The 22,927-nt window shown below is 45.2% G+C and overlaps 1 protein-coding gene across 1 annotated transcript; it reads right to left on the reverse strand.

Annotated features, from left to right (window-relative positions):
* Positions 1-472: 472 nt before the first annotated feature.
* On the reverse strand, positions 473-21,348 carry LOC148687152 (uncharacterized). Its single transcript, XM_088664286.1, has 6 exons — positions 19,632-21,348; positions 16,583-16,665; positions 15,452-15,578; positions 14,616-14,717; positions 12,138-13,087; positions 473-3,971 (listed from the first exon to the last, which is right to left on the reverse strand). The coding sequence occupies exons 1-6, from the start codon at positions 21,283-21,285 to the stop codon at positions 2,325-2,327; spliced, it is 4,563 nt and encodes a 1,520-aa protein (XP_088520412.1). The 5' UTR covers positions 21,286-21,348; the 3' UTR covers positions 473-2,324.
* Positions 21,349-22,927: the final 1,579 nt, after the last annotated feature.

The following is a 22,927-nucleotide window of genomic DNA, read 5'->3' on the forward strand; positions in this document are numbered from 1 at the left end:
ACTGAGAAGTAGAGAAATTTGGGGAGGAAAAAGCTATCCAGGTACAAAATCAGATACGGTCTACCTCCCTGTCGGAAGCAAGTAAATCAGGCAATCCCCAAACTCTGCCCTCTCATGTTCTTAAACCAAGCAGAATTAAAAACCACACACACACACACACACACAGAGAGAGCGCTCTCTTCCTCACACATTCCTTTCTTCCCCCTCTCACAGACACAACCTTTTCTCACACAACGCCCCATATCTCCACCCACTGCCATTTGGGGACTGGCTCAAATCAGTGATTTGAGATCACTGGGTAGAAAATCTTAAAACTCCAGGCCAGATTTGACACCTTGCTTGCCCCCTATGGAACTGTGTGATTCTATGACTCCTTCGGGAGGAAGGGCTGGTTATAAATTAAGACAATAAAAATAAAATATTGAGCCTGCCCTTTCACAGGCTGCCCAGGAGAGAAGTGTGCAATGAACAGTTATCTGTCTACTTCTTTATTCTTTATTCCTCCCACTTATTAGTTGCCCGATAATAGATATTTTTCAAGCCAACATACAGTAATAGTGTAAAACAAAAATTAAAATGCAAGCAGGTACAACAATTCCCACAATGAAATCCAACCCAGAGTAAAAATGCACAAGGGAGCCACCCGCAACCCCCCCACCCTACAAAAGCTAAAAAGCAATAACTGAATTGCCATCAATCTCCAGACACTAAAATAAAATACGCTACATTACGGTAAAACAATATTGAATGACATTCATAGGCTTGGGGAGAACAAAAAAGAGATTCTGCCTGACACCAAATATGTTAAAGTCGGGAACAAGGAGAGGGATTTACAAACTGAGTTGTGTGGTTGACTGTCCAAGTATTTGTCAAATCTCCTCCTCTGCTATGAAGGTGTAAAAATATATTTGTGTGTGTGTTGACAGGGTCATTACAAAGTTTGGTCACCAGATGACAAAAGACTTAAGTTTTATCTGAGTGGAGTGGATGTTTCCTAGGTCTTCTCTTATTGCTGGAGAAAGACAATAAGGTTTTTGTCTTGCTTTCTGACCAGTTTCTCCTCTCGGCCTTCTATGACAAAGAGTCCCCAAGACAGTTTTTATTATTTTTATCACCAGATAGAAATTCCCCTCAGGATTTTCCCCTCCATTGATAGAGACTTCCAGGGCACAGTAATAAAATGGCTTCTGTTCTTCTTTTTTTTTTGTCAGGTGACAGAAATTCCTCTCAGGATTTTTCCTCTCCATAAGACAGAGCCACCAAGAGTTTCTATACTTTTTGTTACGTGACTAGGGATGCCATATTTCAAAAGGTGAAAATCCGGAAACAAAAGTTGTTGATGTTGAGCTTTTTTAGTTTTGCCCAAAATTTTGCTGAAAGAGTTTTTGTGCTATTTTTTTAAGGAAGATCGCCAAAAACGACACTGTTGCCATACATCCAGATTCTCCCAGACATTTCACCCTATACATGATAGAAATTCTCCTCAGGATTTTCACTCTCCATTTATGGGGTCTTCCATAACACAAATTAACCAAGACAGTTTTTTATTCTTGTTCTCCCATGACAGAAATTCCCTGAAGGGTATTTTTCTCTCCGTTGATGGAAACAGAGATACATCTAGCCAAACATATGCTGACTAGGATTTGGTCTGCACACGCAACACCTTCTATGTCCACCTCACATGTCAGCCACAAGCCAGCTTTTCCTGACAAAAGTTCAGCCGACAGGAAAACTATTAAGTCTTAAAGGTGATGCATTCCACCTGCTGTTTTCACCGCAAGAGGTGAATAAGTCTCCTCTTCTGTCACACGCTCTTATACCTGAAGGGTGAACAGCTCCTCTAACGACACACAGAACCACCTAGCAAAAATAGTATTTTTTAAAAGGGATATGTGGAAGACAAAGGACCAGAGATATATGAGTGACTTCCATACAACGACAGGCAGCAGTGGAACATAGCAGTGTTCATACATCACAGACGTTTGCTTGGTGGTGGCCTAACATGAAAGTATTGTTTCTTAGATTGCACAATAGGAAATATACACGCTTAAAAAACAACGTAAGATTATGAGACCTTCTTCCCTCTGCTGTACGCCTTCAAGGAATCAGGAAGTTTGTAGTGCCTGGAAAAATTGCCAGATTTTATGACTGTGCAGGCGACTCATTATAATCCATGCAACTGAGGAGGACTCTGCAATTCCAGAAGCTCTTTCTTCTGGTTTTCATGATTTCTCCCTCTGATTAGCTGTGAACTGATCTGTTGCAGAAGCTGCAGCACATATAAATTTCCCACAATGTGAATAATTCCAGGAGCCCGACAAAGCTTATTGCATGACAACCGCTCCACTGTTTTCATCGTTGCAGTGGATCATCTCCTCCTTGAATTCTTTGATGTCTAGTAAGTTCTGAGCGCTGGCCGGAGCTCTTTCAAAACTCCAAGCACTGAAATGGTTCTCTGTGTGAACCCGCTGGTGTCTTATAAGGAGCGTGCTCGAAGTGAAGTTCTTCCCGCACTCCAAGCATTTGAACGGCTTCTCCCCAGTGTGGCTTCTCTGATGTTTGTTGAGCAGCGAGCTCTCGCGAAAGCTTTTCCCGCACTGCTGGCATTTGAAGGGCTTCTCTGCCGTGTGGGTTCTCTCGTGTCTAATAAGGAGAGTGCTCCAAGTGAAGCTCTTCCCGCACTCCAGGCATTTAAAGGGTTTGTCTCCTGTGTGGGTTCTCACGTGAGAAATAAGGATGGAGTTGTGGCTGAAGCTCTTGCCGCATTCCATGCACTTGAAGGGCTTCTCCCCGGTGTGCGTCCTCTCGTGGCAGGTGAGGTGGATGTGCTGACGAAAGCTCCGGCCGCACTCCAGGCATTTGAAGGGCTTCTCTCCCGTGTGGATCCGCTTGTGGGAGGTGAGGTGGATGAGCTGGCGAAACCTCTTCCCGCACTCGGGACACTTGAACGGCTTCTGCCCTGTGTGCATCCCTTGGTGCGCAGTAAGGATCCCGCTCTGGCTGAAGCACTTCCCGCACTCGAGGCACTGATACGGCTTCTCCCCTGTGTGGGTTCTCTGATGTGAAGTCAGGCTCCTGCTCTGGCTGAAGCTCTTCCCACACTCCGGACACTTGTACGGTCTCTCTCCCGTGTGGCTGACTTGGTGCCTGATGAGGTTGGTGCTGTCGCTGAATTCCTTCCCGCACTCCAGGCATTTGAACGGTTTCTCTCCCGTGTGGGTTCTCTCGTGTCGGATAAGTTCGGAGCTCCGGCTGAAGCTCTTCCCGCAAACCTGGCACCTGAAGGGCTTTTCCCCTGTGTGGGTCCTTTCGTGTCGAATGAGTTCCGCACTGTGGCCAAAGCTCTTTCCGCACAGCAGGCAGTTAAATGGCTTCTCCCCGGTGTGGATTCTTTCGTGTCTGATAAGGTGGGAGCTCTGGCTGAAGCTCTTCCCGCACTCCCGGCATTTGAACGGTTTCTCTCCGGTGTGCGTCCTTTCGTGGGAAGTAAGGTGGATCTGCTGGCGGAAACATTTTCCACACTGCTGACATTCAAAGGGCTTCTCCCCGGTGTGTGTCCTTTCGTGGGAGGTGAGGTGGATCTGCTGGCGAAAGCTTTTCCCACACTCCAAACACTTGAATGGCTTCTGCCCTGTGTGCATTCCCTGGTGTGCAGTAAGGATCCCACTCTGACTGAAGCACTTTCCACACTCCAGGCACTGATATGGTTTCTCCCCGGTGTGGCTTCTCTGATGTGAAGTAAGAATCCCAGCCTGGCTGAAACACTTTCCACACTCCAGGCATTTATAAGGCTTCTCTCCTGTGTGGCTCCTCTGATGTGAAGTAAGGTTTCTGCTCTGAGTGAAGCTTTTCCCGCACTCCAGGCATTTGAAAGGTTTCTCTCCCGTGTGGATCCTTTTATGTCGAATAAGCTCTGAGTTGCGCTTGAAGCTCTTTCCGCAGTCAAGGCATTTATATGGTTTGTCTCCTGTCTGGGTTTTCCAGCGCATTTGAAGGCCTGCTGCATCGTTAAAGCTTTCCGAATACGCCGGGGACTCGTTCCTTCTTCCTCCTTTATGTTTTCCTGGATGGGCTGGGATTTCAAAGAAGCCGCTGTTCAGACAACCAATAGTTTCGCCCCAATCCTGATCTGCCTCGTTTCCTGCCTGCATCTTTATCCCATCTTGATTCCCAAGGTTCTCGACCATAGCTGGAAATATAATGCTTTCTTCCAACGCCTGATGGGCTTCTTCATCACTTTCTCTCTTCCATACATGCCCTGCTGAAATAAAAGAGAAATGTGATGTGAGGGGAAAGAAGAAAAATCAATTACAGAATACAACAGCTGCCCCAAACTTACTACCACCTTGCCTCTCCCAGTAAACCAACAGTAACCCCTACCTAGTCAACAACTTCAGACATTTGGCCTGCCATTGCTAATAATAATAATAATAATAATAATAATAATAATAATAATAATAATAATTTATTATTTGTACCCCGCCCATATGGCTGGGTTCCCCCAGCCACTCTGGGCGGCTTCCAACAAAAAAATAAAATACATTAAAATGTCACACATTAAAAACTTCCCTGAACAGGGCTGCTTTCAGATGTCTTCTAAATGTCAGGTACTTATTTATCTCTTTGACATCTGATGGGAGGGAATTCCACAGGGTGGGTGCCACTACCGAGAAGGCCCTCTGCCTGGTTCCCCGTAGCTTTGCTTCTCGCCGTGAGGGAACTGCCAGTAGGCCCTCGGCTCTGGACCTCAGTGTTTGGGCAGAACGATGGGGGAGGAGACGCTCCTTCAGGTATACTATTATAGTTATTATTAACATTGATTTATTAATCACCTTCTAAGCCACCATCTCAAAGTGATTTTCACAATCAAAAACTCGGAAACAGTAATGAGTTTTTAACTGTGTAAATCACTTTGCAATGCTGGTTTAGAAGGTGATCACTGAGTTATTTGAAGTTCCACAGATCACGTTCCTTCCCAGGCTGAGAGGGAAAATGGCAAAAACAGGATATTTATTGGAACGTTGCGATTTTTGCAGCTGCTGTTAAAGTTGCAAAACAACAAAGCAACAGGCGGAGCAATGGAGGACTTCTGAAACAACAATGGGATGTTGGCTCCGCCCAAGGCATGATGGAGAACAGCAACAACCAGGAAAAGGTAGACATAATATTTTACAAGGACAGGGAGAAACATCACGGGCAGAATAACTGCCACACACAGGAAGGACAAGGATATAGTTTCAATGCTTCACCTGTAGATTTATAAATCACTTAATGTGTCAATAGAAATGGAAGTTGTTAATATTGCAGTAGTTGCATAAGGGATTGTTATTTTTACAGGAGTGTGGTTGAAATTAATAAGGTTTTGGAAGGCAGAAATAAAGTAAATAATCAAACCATCAATTCTAGCACGTGGGGTGGGGGCCACCTAAATTTTATAATTTGGCATCTGAATGATTGGTATTAGTAACTGTATTATAATTTGGCATTGTTATAATGAGGCTATTATTGGATTATTGTAATTAAAAACTAATAAAATTTATTTTCAGAAAACAACAACTCAGAAAAACTAAAACATTTTAAACAAGATATTATTATTAACGTATTATGGCATGTGAAACTCGTATTCTGTTTTTTAGGATAACGTTTTATTGTTTTTATCATATTTATCATATTTAGGGATCTTTAAAACACAGAGCAGTTTAGATGTGCTTTAAAACAAACAAATTTAGAATGGAGCTCTATCCAATTTTGAACGGAACTCACTGCGTCGAACCCCCTCGCCGACGTTGCCAATAGATTATGAGACGAAAGGGTACAGGGGTAAAGCAATCCCCACTCAATTCCTTACGCCTTAAAATAAACCCCTCAATTCCGGGCTTCTCAGTAAAGAGAGTCTAATTCCAGCTTTCGTGGCCTGATCTCACAAACACACAGGGCTATTTGAATGAACAACCTATTGCCTACAGAACAGGGACTCCCTCAACTCAGATCCCCACTGTATCAGTCTGCCATATCACCCTGGCAAACTTGTGGCACTCTAGGTTTTCACCATACTGCCCTTCCTGTGTGACTCTAGGACACAAACTATCCCTTTTTCCTTAGGTAAGTTTTGCCCTTTTCTGAGTCTCTACCTCTGTGAGTTTTAATATGCTGCTAGAATAACCAAGACGATACTCTTTGGCACAAAAAGAAGATGAATTTTATTTTCTTGAGAACATAGGGTTTTCTTTTCTTAACGATGCATACGTTTACAAGTTTAGTTACAGATATACATTAACTCTGTCAGACTTTAACTTCAAGTTAGCCTAAGCCTAACCTAAACCACCACTATCCTGACCCCACACCCTTCTTCCCTCTTGGTCACCTCTTGGTCACCAACCTTCCACTCTTTCAACTGCCAAAACGGTTATTCCCTACTTTTTAAACCTGCCACTGATACGTTGTCAGTTAAGCTGGAGGTGGATTAACTCTTTCTAATCCAGGGTGTAATAAATCTTTCATCCTGGGTCTAATCCGTTACACTCACATTCATCGACCACACTCTGGAGGGACATGCTTGCGTGGGATCGTCCGGTGGAAGCCATGAACATTTCTTCGAACACGGGGCTTTCCTCTTGGATATGCTGTGCCGTGATCTCTGTCATGTTCCTGTCATCTTTGCGGGAGTGGGTTGAGAAAAGAAAGAAAGAATGAGAATCGTAAAACTTCAGTCCTAGATACAGCAAGATAGGAAGCTCCACAGGAAGAGGAGTTGGGGCAAACTCATGATTTGTTGGGAGGCAAACAAACCATAAAACCAGGGTTCGGATATAACGCTAAGGCAGCTTAGCTCCTGACAGCAAACTACCAGCAAGGGAAAAATGAAGCAATTGCAAATTTCAGCAACTTGCATCCAGCAGTACTTCACATTACTGTTAAACCATTGGTATAATTCCTCTGTGTATTCTTGCCACCTCTTCTCTTCTTCTGCTTCTGTTAGGTCCTTTCCACTTTTGTCCTTTATTATGGTAATATTTGTACGAAATGTTCCTTTCATATCTCCAATTTTCTTGAACAGATCTCTGGTTTTCCCCATTCTATTGTTTTCCTCTATTTCTTTGCATTGCTCATTTAAGAAGACCCTCTTGTGCTCTCCTTGCTATTTTTTGGAAATCTGCATTCAGTTTCCTGTATCTTTCCCTATCTCCCTTGCATTTTGCTTGCCTCCTCTCCTCCGCTATTTGTAAGGCCTTCTTGGTAGTGGCACCCGCCCCGTGGAACGCCCTCCCACCAGATCTCAAAGAGAACAATGACTACCAGACTTTTAGAAGACATCTGAAGGCAGCCCTGTTTAGGGGAGCTTTTAATATTTAACTAGGGTGGGCAACTTCCAAGGGACTGCAATCTACTCAGAGAGTTGAAAAAACTGGCAGTGATCTACCCCCTTTTGGGGGGTTCGGGTCAAAGTTGTTGAGTTTCTTCAGGGAGGAGGTAAAGTGTTGAGCATTTTTTTAGGGGAGCCACAGTTGTTCAGCTTTTTTGGGGGGAGCCGGTGATCTACCAGTGATCTACCGCAGACGTCCAATGATCTACCAGTAGATCACGATCGAGTGGCTGGGGAAACTCAGCCAGATGGGCCGGGTATAAATAATAAGTTGTTATTATTATTATCATATATTATTATTATTATTATTATTATTATTATTATTATAGCTTAATAATGCACTGCAGGAAGGAGGGCCTTCTTTTTCCTGTCCTGAATCTTCCAATGCTCAGCATCCTCGAACGTCCCCAAGTTCTGGCATTATGAGAGTTGGGTGGGGGGCTTTTCTCTATCCACTTTCTGCACGCCATGCAGAGCTCTCCTAACCCACCCACAGCTGCCTTTAGGGCAGTTCTCAGTCTGGCACCTGACAGCTGCTTTGACCAAGAACTCCCATCATCAGCCCCATTTGTTGTTGTTGTTGTTGTTGTCATTATGTGTAAATTATATGCTTAAGGTTGCACACCACCCTGGGATATTTGGCTAAAGAGAGGTATATAAATTGAATAAAGTAAGAGCTGTTCAGCAGTGGTCTCCCTCGGTAGGTGGCGGACTCGCCTTCCTTGGAGGTTTTTAAGCAGAGTTTGGATGGCCATCTGTCATGGATGCTTTATCTGATGCATTGCAGAGGGGGTTCGACTAGAGGACCCTTGGGTGCCCCTTCCAAGTCTAAGATTCTATGAAATAGCAAAAACAGGAGGCAAGAAGGAGGAAGGACCTTGTGTGCAGTGCAGTAAAAGGAGCAATACTGTATCAGATATTGCTGCACAGGCAGAAGGTAGCTGGGTGTCCTTTACTAGCTTATGTTGTGAACCACCCTGAGATCTTTGGATGAAGGGCAGTTTATAAATTTAATACATTAAAAATAATAAATGATACTTCCCAGGTTGCATGCCCCCCTTTCTTTTCTGCGAAGCCTGGATTTGAGGGGGGGGGCATTACAGCCTCTCCTTTTTTTGCACCCGGAGCCAGACTCACCAGATCCAGCCCCAGAAACTGAGGATGCAGAACCTGCAGGTGCCTTCCGACGTTCAGACGGGGCTCCAGCTTCCAGAAAAGGTGGGGGGGGGTTAGATGGGAGGTGAGAGGGGCGTTTGCAACCGGAAATGGATTTCTCGGGCGCCCTTCTAGGACTCCGGGCTCGCTTTCTTTAACCCTTTAGGGAAGGAGAGATATTGGAAGCTGCTTGTCAGAGCTCCCCTCCATCTAGCTCAGGATTGCCGACACGGGGTGGCAGCGGATCGCGATGGTTTCAGGGATGGGAGACTTTTTTTGCAGTCCTGCTTGGAGGGATTGAAGCTGTGGCCTTCCGTGCATAGAAAGGATGCCAGGAGGCAAGGAGGAGGAGGGACCTTGTGTGCTGTGCGGTGCAGTGAAAGGAGGAGCAATATCAGATACTGCTGCACAGGCGGAAGGTGGCTGGGTGTCCTTTACTAGCTTATGTTGTGAACCACCCTGAGATCTTTGGATGAAGGCCCCAGTCATAGGAATCGTGGAGTTGGAAGGGACCCTGAGGGTCATCTAGACCAACCCCTGCAATGCCGGAATCTCAACTAAAGCATCCATGGCAAATGGGCTGGGATATAATCTCAGGGTTGTGGGTTCGAGCCCCACCTTGGGCGAAATATTCCTGCATTGCAGGGGTTGGACTAGATGGCCCTCGGGGCCCCTTCCAACTTTCCCATTCTAAGATTCTATGAGCCTCTGCTTCAAAACCTCCAAGGAAGGAGACTCCGCCATCTCCTAAGCAAGTCTGCTCCAGCCCCCTGCACTGCAGGAATCTTTCGCCCAAGCTGGGGCTCGAACCCATGAACCTGAGATTCTCTTGCCCAGCTGACTGAGCTAGCACTTGGCTGTCCCACCTGCAAGATGTTGCGGTGGGAGAGTACCTGCTTTGTATTGCAGAAGGTCCCACTTCAATCCTAGAATCCTAGAATTGCAGAGTTGGAAAAGGGTGTCCGGGGTCATCTAGTCCAACCCACTGCGATGCAGGAATATTTCACCCAAGGTGGGGCTCGAACCCACAACCGTGCTCTACCAACTGAGCTATCCCAGTTGGTTGGGGGGGGGGGGAGATGGGAGCAAAGCCACCCTGTCTGCACCCCTTCACTGTCTGCTGCTGCAGAAGATGCATCTCTTCCTCCTGGTCCTTGACAGCGAAGGCATTCTCTTTGTAGGACCCACATCGTTTGTTGAATTCAACCTGTTCTGTTATGCCTGGAACAGTTTTGACCTGTTTTATAAATGCGTACAGTCATACCTCGGTTTAAGTACGCTTCGCTTTGAGTACTTTCAGTTTTAAGTACTCCGCGGACCCATTACTTTCCATGGGAAAGTTCGCTTCAGCTTAAGAACAGACTTCCGGAACCAATTGTGTACTTAAACCGAGGTACCACTGTACAGAGCTTTTTTTCTGGGTGAGATGCGGGGGTACACACACCCCTAAACATTTTGTGAATCTTTGTACTTTTGTCCATTTGCTGTATTTATTTTTCCCAATTTGAACTATAAAATAGTGATTTTCTTGAGTCCAAAGGAGAGTACCCCTAAACATTTTTTTAAGGAAAAAAAGCACTGATTGCGTATTATATGGTTGTAATCTGCCGTCCCTGTGACCATACGGTGATGGGCAGGGGGGAAATTTTTAAATAAATTTTTAAAAGGATGGGAACCTTAGGAAATTTTTAAAATAATATTCATTTCCCCTTTCAAATGAGGAGCTATTAGTTAATAAAAAAAAACCAGATGCTACATGATGGAAGTTCCTCAAAAAGCAGTCCAGGTGCTTAAATAAATGGAACAAAAGTGGCTCCAGAACATGGACAAAGCGCAAACCCATTAATTTCGAAAGCCGTGATTTCTAATGAAAGGGGGGGAATGTCCTGAAAGCAAGTTCTGCTTTTATTTAAACAAATGCAATTCTGTAAAATTCAAGCTCTAAAATGATACGAAATCCAGAAAGAGATTGAAAGCACGGAGCTCTATAGGATGCACAGAAATAATGACTCTCCAACACAATGGATTGTCTTACATTAAAAACTGCTATTACACATTAGAGTTACAAAAAACACACACACACAAACACATACCTCCGCCCCATCTGCAGAGCTTTCCAAAAAATTCCCAGTTGTTCCATTGGGGGTGGGAAACTGCTTTCAGCTCCCTTCAACACAACAGCCTTCCCCGAGCAACACTAAAGCCACAATGCATTTAAATCACTGAGATACCACTTTAAAACAGTCATGGCGTTCTCCAAAGAATTGTGGAAGTATCACAGAGCTACAAATCCTAGAGTTCCCTAGCAAGAGGGATAGCCTTTTAAGCCACTCTGGGAAATGTAGCTCTGCTAGGGGAATAGGGGCATCTCCTAACAATGCTCTACGTGGGGCTACCTTTGAAGGTAACTCGGAAACTACAACTAATCCAGAATGTGGCAGCTAGCCTGGTGATTGGCAGCAGCCACTGAGACCATATAACACTGGTCTTAAAATACCTATATCGGCTCCCAGTACGTTTCCAAGCACAATTCAAAGTGTTGGTACTGACCTTTCAAGCCCTGAACGGCCTCGGCTCGGTATACCTGAAGGAGCGTCTCCACCCCCATTGTCCAGCTTGGACACTGAGGTCCAGCTCTGAGGGTCTTCTGGCAGTTCCCTCCCTGCGAGAAGTGAGGTTACAGGGAACCAGGCAGTGGGCCTTCTTGGTAGTGGCACCCTCCCTGTGGTACGCCCTCCCATCAGATGTCAAGGAGATACATAACTACCTGATGTTTAGAAGATATCTACAGCCCTGTATTGGAAAGTTTTTTAAAGGAAAAAAAATTAATTGTCCTTTTAAAATTTTGTTGGGAGCTGCCCAGAGAAGATGTGGAAACTCAGTAGGATGGGTGGATTCTTCTTCTTCTTCTTCTTCTTCTTCTTCTTCTTCTTCTTCTTCTTCTTCTTCTTCTTCCTCTTCCTCTTCCTCTTCGCATCCATAACAAACTGCACCTCCCAGAATTCTTTGCAGGAAACCATGGCTGTTCAAAGTGCTTCAAAATGTATGGTTTAAGGTGGCCTTAGCACAGGCATCCCCAAACTTCGGCCCTCCAGATGTTTTGGCCTACAACTCCCATGATCCCTAGCTAACAGGACCAGTGGTCGGGGAGGATGGGAATTGTAGTCCAAAACATCTGGAGGGCCGAAGTTTGGGGATGCCTGCCTTAGCACCGCCCGAGAGTTTCAATGTGCAACATGACCTACTAGAATATATTTAAAGCAGGATACAAATGAAAAACTGCCTAGCCACAGCCTTCCCCCAAACATTTGACAATGTTAACGACACAGGATGACGGCAAGAGGCAAATTTCACAAACGGATAGGAAACAAAGCAATGGGTTTGAATAGCATTTGCCCAAGAGTCCAACTGCTCATCATTTAAATAAAACAAAGAATTTCCCATTAATATCTGTCTCCTTGCCAGATGAACACGGTACCGGTGCTGAACCATCACCTGGGTTTGTAAGCAAGGGACCGTATATCCAGAGTTTTCCTGTGTGGCCTCTCTGATGTGAGGAAGCGCTTGAACTCTCGAGGCTCTTCCCAGGCTGCAGGCACTCCTTTGGCTTCTCCGGGGAGTGGCATCTCTGATGGAAAATAAGGCTCCCCCTGTAAGTGAAGCTTTTCTCGCACTGTAGACATTCGTACCGCTTCTCCCCTGTGTGGATTCTCTGATGCGCGCTAAGGCTTGTGCTGTGACCAAAGTTTTTCCCGCACTGGGGGCACTGGTATGGCTTCTTGCCTGTGTGGATTCTCTGATGGGAATAAAGCTGGGCTTTCTGACTGAATCCGTGCCCACACTCCAGGCATCGGAAGGGCTTTTCCCCAGTGTGAGTCCTCTTGTGAGAGGCGAGCCTTGACCTCCGGCTGAAGCTCTTCCTGCACTGGGTGCACTTAAATGGTTTCTCCCCTGTGTGGATTCTCTGGTGGGTGGTAAGGCTTGTGCTCTGGCTGAAGCTCTTCCCACACTCCATGCATTTAAAAGGTTTCTCCCCTGTGTGAGTTCTCCGATGCGAAGTAAAATTGGACCGGTGATTGAAGCTCCTTCCACACTCCTCACATTTATAAGGTTTCTCCCCCGTGTGGATCCTTTGGTGGATCATGAGTGTCCCTCTTTCAGAGTATCTCCTTCCACATTCAGTGCACTGAAACGGTTTCTCCCCTGTGTGGGTTCTCTGATGAGCAATAAGCCTCACGTTGTGGCTAAAGCTCTTTCCGCACTCCAGGCATTTGTACGGTTTCTCCTCTGGGTGGGCAGTGTGTTGGTGACTCAAGCCCGATTCCTCTGTCAAAGTCTTCCCACCCAATGGATACCTTTTCCTTCTCTTTCCCTTGTGAAATACACGCAAGCTCAGGATTTCCTCGCCCGGAGAAGCAGAGGATTCAGTACTCTCATCCCTGGAGTTGTTTCCATCCAGCATTTTAGGTCTCCTTCGCTTTGCAAGCACCTCTTTCCCCGCTTCCTGCTCGACTCTTACCAAAGACAGCAGAGATGGCTCCTTATATATTTCATATTCTTCCTCTTCACCTGTTGGGGAAAAGAAAAGAAAATCTCATTTTCAAGGCAAAAACTTAGACCTAGCAGCTTATCTTTGGTCAACATCTCCAATATTCTTCCCTTTTCCCCTTTACACACTGCGCTGAGACCTAGGTTACCTTTGGCGTATGCTAGTATTTCAGAGAACAACACACATTCATTTCAGGTCCATTCCCCACTTGATTTCTGCATATCAGTTTCCATAATTTTAACATAATGGGGTAGAAGAAGACAAGAAAAACCATCTTGGGGAAAGCTCACTCTTCTGTGGTTGATGTTACTTGGATGGTAAATCATTTGTGTAATGATCAGCTACCAAAACAGTCACTACAAAGGTTTGTTCTGCAGTTCTGTACCCCAGGTTACACCCAGCTGGATGAGCATTTCATCTGCAATTGTAGTCTAGGAAGGGCAGCTATTGGGGCGAGCTTTCATATTGCAGCCTTTCTGCCAATGAGCTGATTTGTCCTGACTTTAAGCAGGCTCTCAGCAGTCAGGAGGTGGGACTCCAGAGAAGTTGGCTGACACTCCCAAGGCGCTCGGGGGCAGGTGGGTGGTCCAAAAGAGGCAGAAGCCAAGTTCTAGAGCAAAGGGTGTATTCAGACAGGCCAGAGGAAAGCACCTAAAAGAGGGCCTCCCCCAATATCAGCTACCTTGGACCCTGTGGTTGGCAGGAGAGGCCTTGGTGATGTTGCTGGCACTGGCTGCTGCCTGGATGGTGCTGTCCCATGGCAGGGCCTTCTTGGTGGTGGTCACCCATTTGTGGAATGCCCTCCCTGATGAGGTGCATCTATTGTCCTCTTTATTGGCTTGAAGGAGGAGGAGTTTAAAAACCTTTCTGTTCATCCAGGCCTTTGATGGCTAAAATACATTGCTACTGGAAACCTTGAAATGTTTGGCTTCAAGTAACAAGGATTCCGACAAAACATCAGGAAGAAAACCCATGGCAGGTGGCTCTCCAATCTCGGCTTAAAAACCTCCAAGGAAGGAGAGTCCACCACCTTCTGAGGGAGACTGTTCCACTGTCGAATAGCTCTTACTGTCAGAAAGTTCTTCCTGGTGTTTAGCTAGAATCTCCTTTCTTAGAAAGGAGAAGAGGAATGTTTTTGCCTGGCACCTAAATAGGCAATGAAGGCGCCAGGCGAGCCTCCGTGGGGAGGAAGACTCATTCTAGTGTAAGTATTTCATTCAATACTGTCCATAAAAATTATAGACTGAATAAATAAGCTGACTTAAAGAAACCTCAGAGACAGACAGAGAAAGGAGATGAGTTAAGATGGTGAATAATAATAATAATAATAATAATAATAATAATTTATTATTTGTACCCCGCCCATCCAGCTGGGTCTCCCCAGCCACTTGAGGTGAAGCCTCAAGGTGTATCTAAGAGGAAGAACCCGCAGCCGGATGATTCAGTCAGTCTTCTGTGAGATTAAGCAGAAGCTGAAAAATTCACGAAGGAATCCCCTCCTCAGTTTCCAGGGAATGAAATGGCCCCGCAAGACTCCCAAGAAAGTACCTGCTGCAGACATCTCCTCTTCCTTGGAGTCCCAGAGAAATGGATCCTCTCCTCTTTCCAGCCGGGAGATGAGGTCTGGTTTGGGAAATCCTTTCAAGGAAACTGACAGACATGTTTTTGGGTAGAAAATACATTGGCATTCCAAGCCCCCACCCATTCCTATGTCCTCCCGAAGCAGGGAAAGGCAGGTTCTTATATATGCTGCCAAAAAAATAGGAGGGGGAAATCTGAACTCAGTGGAATTCATCTGATACTTGGTTTTCGTTTGGGGATATTTCTGCGTATGGGACACCTCAACCTGAGGGTCATTTCTCCTCCCCATGAGAACCTGAGAACCACCCTGTAGAATCACAGAAAAGGCCTATCAGATCTAGTCTAGTCTGGTCAAATAATCACACACACCCATCTGTTGTCTGAGGGAACAAGGAGTAGAGCTATGAAGGCCTGGGGGGAAAGACAGAAAAACGGGGGAAATTCCAAGGTTTTTTTCCCTGAATTTGTTTCCAAAAATTGGGGGAGAAAGGAAAAATTGGGGAGAAAACTGTGCCCCGTTTTCCCATGCCTTCATATTTCCAACAAAGGAGAAAAATGGATGTTGTGTTCATGTCAGGGAAAAGTGAAACCCCATAAGCTTCACATCTCCACAAACTGTGTTTTGCCAGTTTTCAATAGTTTCAATTAGTCAGGTCCAAGAAATTATGGCCCAGGAGACGCATTGTGGGCCCCAGCCTTGCCACCTGTTTCCACACTGGCGTCTCTGCAGTACAGTGACTAATTCCAAGAATAGGAATCTATACCCCTTGAGCGTCAGTCCACCAAGGAACGATTGTCCTTACCCAAAGAGATCAAAGCCTCGTAATTCTCCAGCATGACTTCCTTGTAGAGAGCTCTTTGGCCCAGATCCAGGAGATCCCACTCCCCTTTCGTGAAAGACACGACCACCTCCTCAAAGGATACCCGACACTGAAAGAAGCACATATTCTGTACTCAGAAATAAGCTTCCCTACATAAACCATTGCTCCCAGATTGAAATGAGGGGCAGTTAAGCTACTAAGTTGTGGTTTTTTTAAATTCATTTATAATATTTATGGTTTTAAAAAAAGACCTGTTTGTGTTATTGAGTTTTGCAATTCTGTTGTATTCCAGCTTGATGTATTTTTCCTTTGAGATATGATTTTGTTTGAGGTATGTATTTTATTTGTTTTCCCCAGTAGAATAGGAAACATAAACAAAATGATGTCGGGTTTTTTTGGTAATTTTTCTGTGCATTGTTTCGAACAATGCATTGTTATATTGAGTTGCTTAAGAGGCAAGTTGTATTTAATATATAAGCTGTATTTTTACCATATATATATATATATATATATATATATATATATATATATATATACACACACACACATATATATATATATGTGGTTGTATTTGTATATAAATGTATATATGGTTGCATTTAACATAGTGCTAAGGCACTCATTCCATCAGCACAGGGATTTCTTTTGGTGCAATGCAATTCCCCCCATCTCCCCCCACCCCCAAAAATTCTGTACTAGGGGTCTCCCAACCCTCTGGAGCACATATGGAGAGTGGGCAGCACATGAGCAGGGTGGCATCCTACCACACTAGCAGTAATCCCTGAGCTGACGGAATGAGATAATTGAAAACCACCCATTGGTATCTGCTATGTAAACGGCTTAAAGATTTCTCAACATACAAAGGTGGCGTACAAATTAAACAAATCAGCTTTGCTTTCGCCTTACTATTTTTTTTCTTCCTTTTTACTAGATTCAAGACCCGCAGGAAAAGTCATTTCCACAGACTTCTCTCTTGATCATCTTCATATCTTTGGGCATCAAGAAGAAAGGGGAATGTTATTCAGTCCCCCCCCCCCTCCCGCAGCATAGTGAGACAGAACGGAGGTGTCCAGGCCTACCCCTAGCATCTCTCCCAGGTGGTCCCTAACTTACCTGAGATGGCTGCACAGCTGTTCTTTCTGCTCTACCCCAAAGGAGGTAGGATCCTGGAGGTGCCTTTGATGCCATTGTGTTGCCTGGGGAGGAGACAGAAGAGATGTAAACAAGGGGATTTCTGAAGATAAGAGGAGCCCTGGTGGAGGTAAAAGGTAAAGGTAAAATCCCTTGACTTCCCATCATCCTTCCCTGGTTTCCATTGTCAATCCCTTTTTCCTTCAGCTTATCCTATTTTTTTCCCTTCAGCTTATGCTATTTTTTTCTCATTTGTTAGAAATATTATTAACTAATTTTCCATTATATTTTGTATGTAGTCTGAGGAAAAGGTGGGATATAAATAAATATAATAGTAGTTCTGGGCGCCACAACATTAGAAGGATATAGTTAAACTGGAAGGTGTGCAGAGGAGAGCCACCAAGATGATCAAGGGTCTAGAAATGAAGCCTTATGAGGAATGGTTGAGGGAGCTGGGTATGTTTAGCCTGGAGAAGTGGAGACTGAGAGGAGACAGGGTAGCTGTCTTCAAATATTCGAAGAACTGTCACATGGAAGAGGGAGCAAGTTTTCTCCTGCTCTGAAAGGTAGGACTCAAGCCAATGGCTTCAAGTTACAAGAAAGAAAATTCCAACCAGACATACGAAAAAAATTCTGACAGTAAGAGATGTTCATCAGTGGAACTGTCTCCCTCAGGAGGAGGTGGGCTCTCCTTCCTTGGAGATCGCCAAGCAGAGGCTGGAGGGCCACCTACCATGGATGCTTTAGCAGAGATTCCTGCATTGCAGGGGGCTGGATTAGAGGACCTCTGGCGTTCCTTCTAATTCTATGATTGGTGCTGCCAACTGAGCTCTGCTGAGCTCCCCATGCCTTGCCCCCCTGTCCCTTCTAACTCTACAATAGTATGATTCTATGATGATGATACTAATACTACTAATAGAACTAATAATAACCCCCCAAAAGGTAAAGGGACCCCTGACCATTAGGTCCAGTCATGACCGACTCTGGGGTTGCTGTGCTCATCTCGCTTTACTGGCTGAGGGAGCCGGCGTACAGCTTCCAGGTCGTGTGACCAGCATGACTAAGCCGCTTCTGGCGAACCAGAGCAGCACACGGAAACGCCGTTTATCTTCCCGCTGGAGCGGTACCTATTTTTCTAAATGCACTTTGACATGCTTTCGAACTGCTAGGTTGGCAGGAGCTGGGACCGAGCAACGGGAGCTTACTCCATTGCAGGGATTCGAACTGCCGACCCTAGGCTCTGTGGTTTAACCCCCAGCGCCACCCGCATAGTCCATAACCCCCATATACAACAATAATACTGTACTAATTACCCCCTATACGATGAATGATACTAATAATAACTCCATATATGATGAATTAAATAACAACAACAACCCCCATATACGACTAATAATAATAATAATAACCAGTGCTTTTGTCTGTGGGGACACAAGTGTACACATGGGCTAAACATTTTGTGGATCTGTACTTTTGTCCATTTACTGTATTTATTTTTCCCAATTTGAACTATAGAATGGTGATTTTCTTGAGTCAAATGAGAGTACCCCTAAACATATTTTTAAAAGAAAAAAAGCACTGATAATAATAACCCCCATATACGATGGCCTTGCAGAGCCAGCTATAAAGCGGGCGGATCCCTTTTTGCAGCCATGTTGCATGCTCTAGCCCCGCAACCTGTGGATTTCGAGAGGGAGGTGGAGGGGGGGTCTCCCCCCAAACACTGCCCCCCCCCCGGGGCTGCGCCTTCACCTCCTTGGCCCGGCCCTTTTCTCCGAAGCTTCAGACCTCTGCCCGGAACGTCACCCTTCCGGAAGCCATGCCAGACCTGTGCGCTCGCCGTCACCTTCCCCCACCGACGCAACGTTCCTACTTCCTGCCCCTCTAGGAAGCGGAGCTTAGTGCGTTTAACCATTAAGGGGCGTAGTGGCAGAAGCCGCGTGGTCCTCGCCCATCGCGCCTTTAGCAATGACTCCTCTGCCGGATACTTCCTGGACGCTGATTTTTCTGGGGAAGCTGGGAGCGATCCTCCTCTGGTTCCCTCTTTGTTCAGAGGCAATGAAAGACAAGTTGCTTCCACTTTGCCTCGCACCCAGAAACATTTCAGAGAATCATAGAAGGGGAACCCTGGGGTCATCTAGCTCAACCCCCTTGCAATGAAGGAATAAATTCAGTTAAAGCATCCTGGAAGGAGTGTCTACCACACATGGAGGAGGAGGGTGGACTTTTCCCCAAGCCACCCAGCAAAGTTTTTAGTCCCACGCTTTTGCCTTGTCCTGCAACAGGCTTTTGAAAAAAAGGGTGGGTGTGTTTGTCTCATTTGGAGGGAGTGGCCATCTTGGGTTGGCTGGTCCAAAGTGAGAATGCCCAGATATTGAACATAACAGCCAGCTTAGTTATTTCTGTCCCATAGGGCTCCCAAAATCAAGTTCTGACAACTGGGCTCTTATGCCTGGGGCCACCAGTTCTTGAGGCCATGATCCCAAATTTCCAGCTAGCATAATCTTACTTTTTTTAAAAGTCCAGCTAGTTGGATATAAGGAGAAAAACCTGCTGGATCAGAGCTATAGGATCCATTTCAGATTAAAATTTTACAGTCATATCCAACATACAACACAGAAACAAGATTCCAAAAAAATCTCCTGGACTTCCCTCCTTTCCTTTGTGGGTCCTATTGTTGATCATTTTCTCCTGCATCTTTTATGATAATCCAAATCTTTTACCTCTCCATTGTGTCCAAAATTCACCATTAAACTACAAGTGTTATTCCAATCCTACTAAACTATTTTAACGGTTTACAATGGTTTTTAAGATAAATTGTAAAATTTCCCCAATCCTTATTAAAATTTTTGTCTTCCTGATTTCTGATTCTTCCGGTCATTTTAGCTATTTCGGCATAATCCACCAACTTGATCTGCCATTCTTCTCTGGTAGGGACTTTATCTTCTTTCCATCTCTTGGCCATCTCATCTAAGCATCCTGATGATGCTTAGATGATTTTTAGAAAATGAAAATGTAATTTTTTTCTTACCTGCACTGATGATAGTCATTGTTTGGATGGGGGGTTGGGGTCCTCTTCCACATTCAAAATTGGTGACTCCTCTCCTGCCATTCCTTCCCTTTACACCACTGCCGCCTGGTTCAGACTCACTGGGTCTTTTCCTTACCAAACTTTTATCAATTGAGACTTGCTTTTGTCGTTGTTTTAAGATTAGCCTAAAGTGAGAGATTACGTTATCATTGTAGGTGTTAGCGGCCTGACTTAGAGCAGCTTTATCCGGGTGATATTTTTCAGCAATAGCTTGCACTTCAGCCCATTTTGCAAGCAGTTCTTCGATTGTTGCTGTAGGTGCACTTTCTCTGCTCTCCTCCTCCTCTGAAGATATTTCCTCAGTTGCCACCTTTTGCTGCTCCGTCAGAATGTATTGAAGTTCTTCTGTGGTGAGCTCAGTCCTCTGCTCCTCCACTAACTCCTCCACATCAGAACAACTCACTTCCAAGCCCATGGAATTTGCCAGAGAGACAATATCCTCAACAATAGGAGCATCCTCTTCAACAGCCTCCGTTTCATGTTCTGGGACAGCTTCTGGCCACAATTTCTTCCATGCTGCCTTCAGTGTTCTCTGAGTCACATCCCTCCATGCTTTGTCTATCATATGAAAGCAATGGAGGATAATGAAATGATTCTTCCAAAACTCTCTTAGGGTTAGGTCTGTGTCTGAGGTCACCTCAAAGCACTTTTGGAACAGTGCTTTGGTGTAAAGCTTCTTAAAATTTGATATGACCTGCTGGTCCATGGGCTGGATGAGGGGAGTTGCGTTGGGGGGCAAAAACTTTACACTGATAAAATTGAATTCTTCCATCAGCTCTTCCGCCAATCCTGGAGGGTGGGCTGGAGCATTATCCATAACAAGCAGGCACTTCATTGGAAGGTTTTTGTCCTGGAGGTATTTTTTCACACTTGGCCCAAACACTTCGTGAACCCACTCAATAAAAAATTGCCTGGTTACCAAAGCTCTGCTGTTCACCCTCCACATCACATGCAAATTGCTTTTTATGACCTTGTTTTTCTTAAATATCCTGGGTTTCTCAGAATGGTAGACTAGCAAAGGCTTCAACTTAAAATCTCCACTTGCATTCGCACATAATAAAAGGGTTAGCCTGTCTTTCATGGGCTTGTGTCCTGGCAATGCTTCCTCCTCTTTTGTGATGTAGGTCCTCTTTGGCATTTTCTTCCAAAAGAGGCCTGTCTCGCCACAGTTGAAAACTTGCTGGGGAACTAAGCCCTGCGACTCAACATAATCTTTAAATTCCAAAACAAATTGGTCAGCATCCAATTTGTTGCCACTGGCATCTTCACCCGGTCTCCCAACACTGTGGATGCCAGTTCTCTTCTTAAATCTTTCAAACCACCCATGGCTTGCCTTGAAACTCTCAACCTCAGCACTTGCTCCAGGGGAGTTTGCGATGAGGTCAGCATGCAACTGTAAAGCTTTTTCACAAATTATGCTCACAGGAATGCTGTCACCGGCCTCCTGTTTCCCAGTTATCCAAATTAAAAGCATTTTTTCCATTTCTTCCATTGTCTGTGTTCGTTGCTTGAGTGTTGAAACACCCTTTGCAACCCTGGCCCCCTTAATAGCATCCTTATTTTTTAAGATGGTGCTAACTGTAGATTTGGGCATCCCAAACTGCCTTGCCAGATCACTTACACGGAACCCACTTTCATATTTGGAAATAATTTTCTTCTTTACCTCAACAGTTATCACGGTTCTCTTGGCTTTGCTGCTTTGCTTCATGACTCAGGCAGACTCAGGCAGACTCAGGAAGCTGAAATGGGCTCCACACAATCCCCAAAACAATGGCAGAAGGCAGAGTCCCCCAAACGTCCCCCAAACGAAGGAGCAAAGCAGAGACAAAGGCACATGGCAAAGTCACATAAACAAATCCCAAAATGCCTTGCAGAATCCCCAAATGTTCCTCTCCCCCCTCCCACAGGGTGGGTGGGCTTACTTGGCCAGGTGCCGCCCACTTTGCTAAAGCCCCCCCCCCCAAAGAGCTCTTTCACATCCCAAAATAATTTCGCAAGCTGGAACACCCACTTCCGGGTTAAAAATGTGCATAACCCAGAAATTCGTAACCTGGGGTGTTCTTAACCTGAGATACCACTGTAGTAGAAGAAACAAATACAAATGCACGTCATAAAAACAGAAGAAACAACCTGCATAACTGCTGCAGTGCAAGTTCATGCAGGAAGGCTCTAAATGGCTCTAAATTTGGTGAGAATCACAAGTGGGGAGAGTGGCTGCTGCGTTCAGGTCTTGCTTGTGGGCTCCCCACTGAAGCACCTGCTTGGCCGTTGTGAGAGCAAATTCCCGGGCCAGGTGAGCCATGGGACAGAGTTCTTCTTATGTCCTTAAAAGCAGGTGAGAAATCTTACAAATGAAATCAGCCACTTCCCCCTTTCAAACAAGGAGCAATGAATAAAGAAGCTGCTTTGTAGAGGAAGATCAAAAAGCAGGGGCTGCGTTGCTAAGGTGCTTCCAGAATGCAGGCAGGGTGCACATTCAAAACTTTGGAAGCTAGGATTTCTAACAAAGGGTGGGCAATTTGTTCTTTATCGGTGATCAGGCATGCCATGAAAGCAAGTTCAGTTTTTATTTCAGCAGCTGCAGTTGCATGAATCTCAAGCACTAAAAGGGTTGTAGCAAAAAACCTATTGGTCATCAAGTTTGCCCTCCTTTTTCTTCTCACTGTCATGATCATCTTAATCTTTGATACTTTGAAATGGTTCTTTGCAATGCATTGACTCTGGCTGATGCTTTTTCCAGACTTTGTACAACGCTGACACTGAACCCCTACCCATACCAAGGAAAATAGAAACATCGGCACCCCAGCCCACCCACCTCCCCAGCCCACCCACCTCCCCCCCTTTCTTCCTAATGTCTCAACATTCAAGATTAATATGTAAAAACGATACATGAGAAAAAATACGAGACATTGTACTACCTTTGTAAACCAAGAAAATCCTTAATTTTTTTTAAAGTAAGGTGTTGACTAGAGATGCGGGTGGCGCTGTGGTCTAAACCACTGAGCCTAGGGCTTGGTGATCAGAAGGTCGGCGGTTTGAATCCCTGCGACGGGGTGAGCTCCCGTTGCTCGGTCCCAGTTCCTCCCAACCTAGCAGTTTGAAAGCACGTCAAAGTGCAAGTAGATAAATAGGTACCGCTCCAAGCGGGAAGGTAAACGGTGTTTCCGTGCGCTGCCCTGGTTTCGCCAGAAGCGGTTTAGTCATGCTGGCCACATGACCCGGAAAAACTGTCTGCA

The sequence above is a fragment of the Zootoca vivipara genome, chromosome 2, assembly GCF_965207765.1.
Source record: "Zootoca vivipara chromosome 2, rZooViv2.hap1.1, whole genome shotgun sequence".
In the NCBI taxonomy this organism is placed as follows: domain Eukaryota; kingdom Metazoa; phylum Chordata; class Lepidosauria; order Squamata; family Lacertidae; genus Zootoca; species Zootoca vivipara.

Bases quoted from the DNA above. Each gene is read 5' to 3' on its own strand.
- LOC148687152 (XM_088664286.1), bottom strand. From the start codon at position 21,285: ATGCCCAAATCTACAGTTAGCACCATCTTAAAAAATAAGGATGCTATT. The intron at 16,666-19,631 runs GTAAGAAAAAAA...TCTCCTCCCCAG, and splicing joins AATGACTATCATCAGTGCAG to GCAACACAATGGCATCAAAG. The intron at 14,718-15,451 runs GTAAGGACAATC...CATGTCTGTCAG, and splicing joins CGAGGCTTTGATCTCTTTGG to TTTCCTTGAAAGGATTTCCC.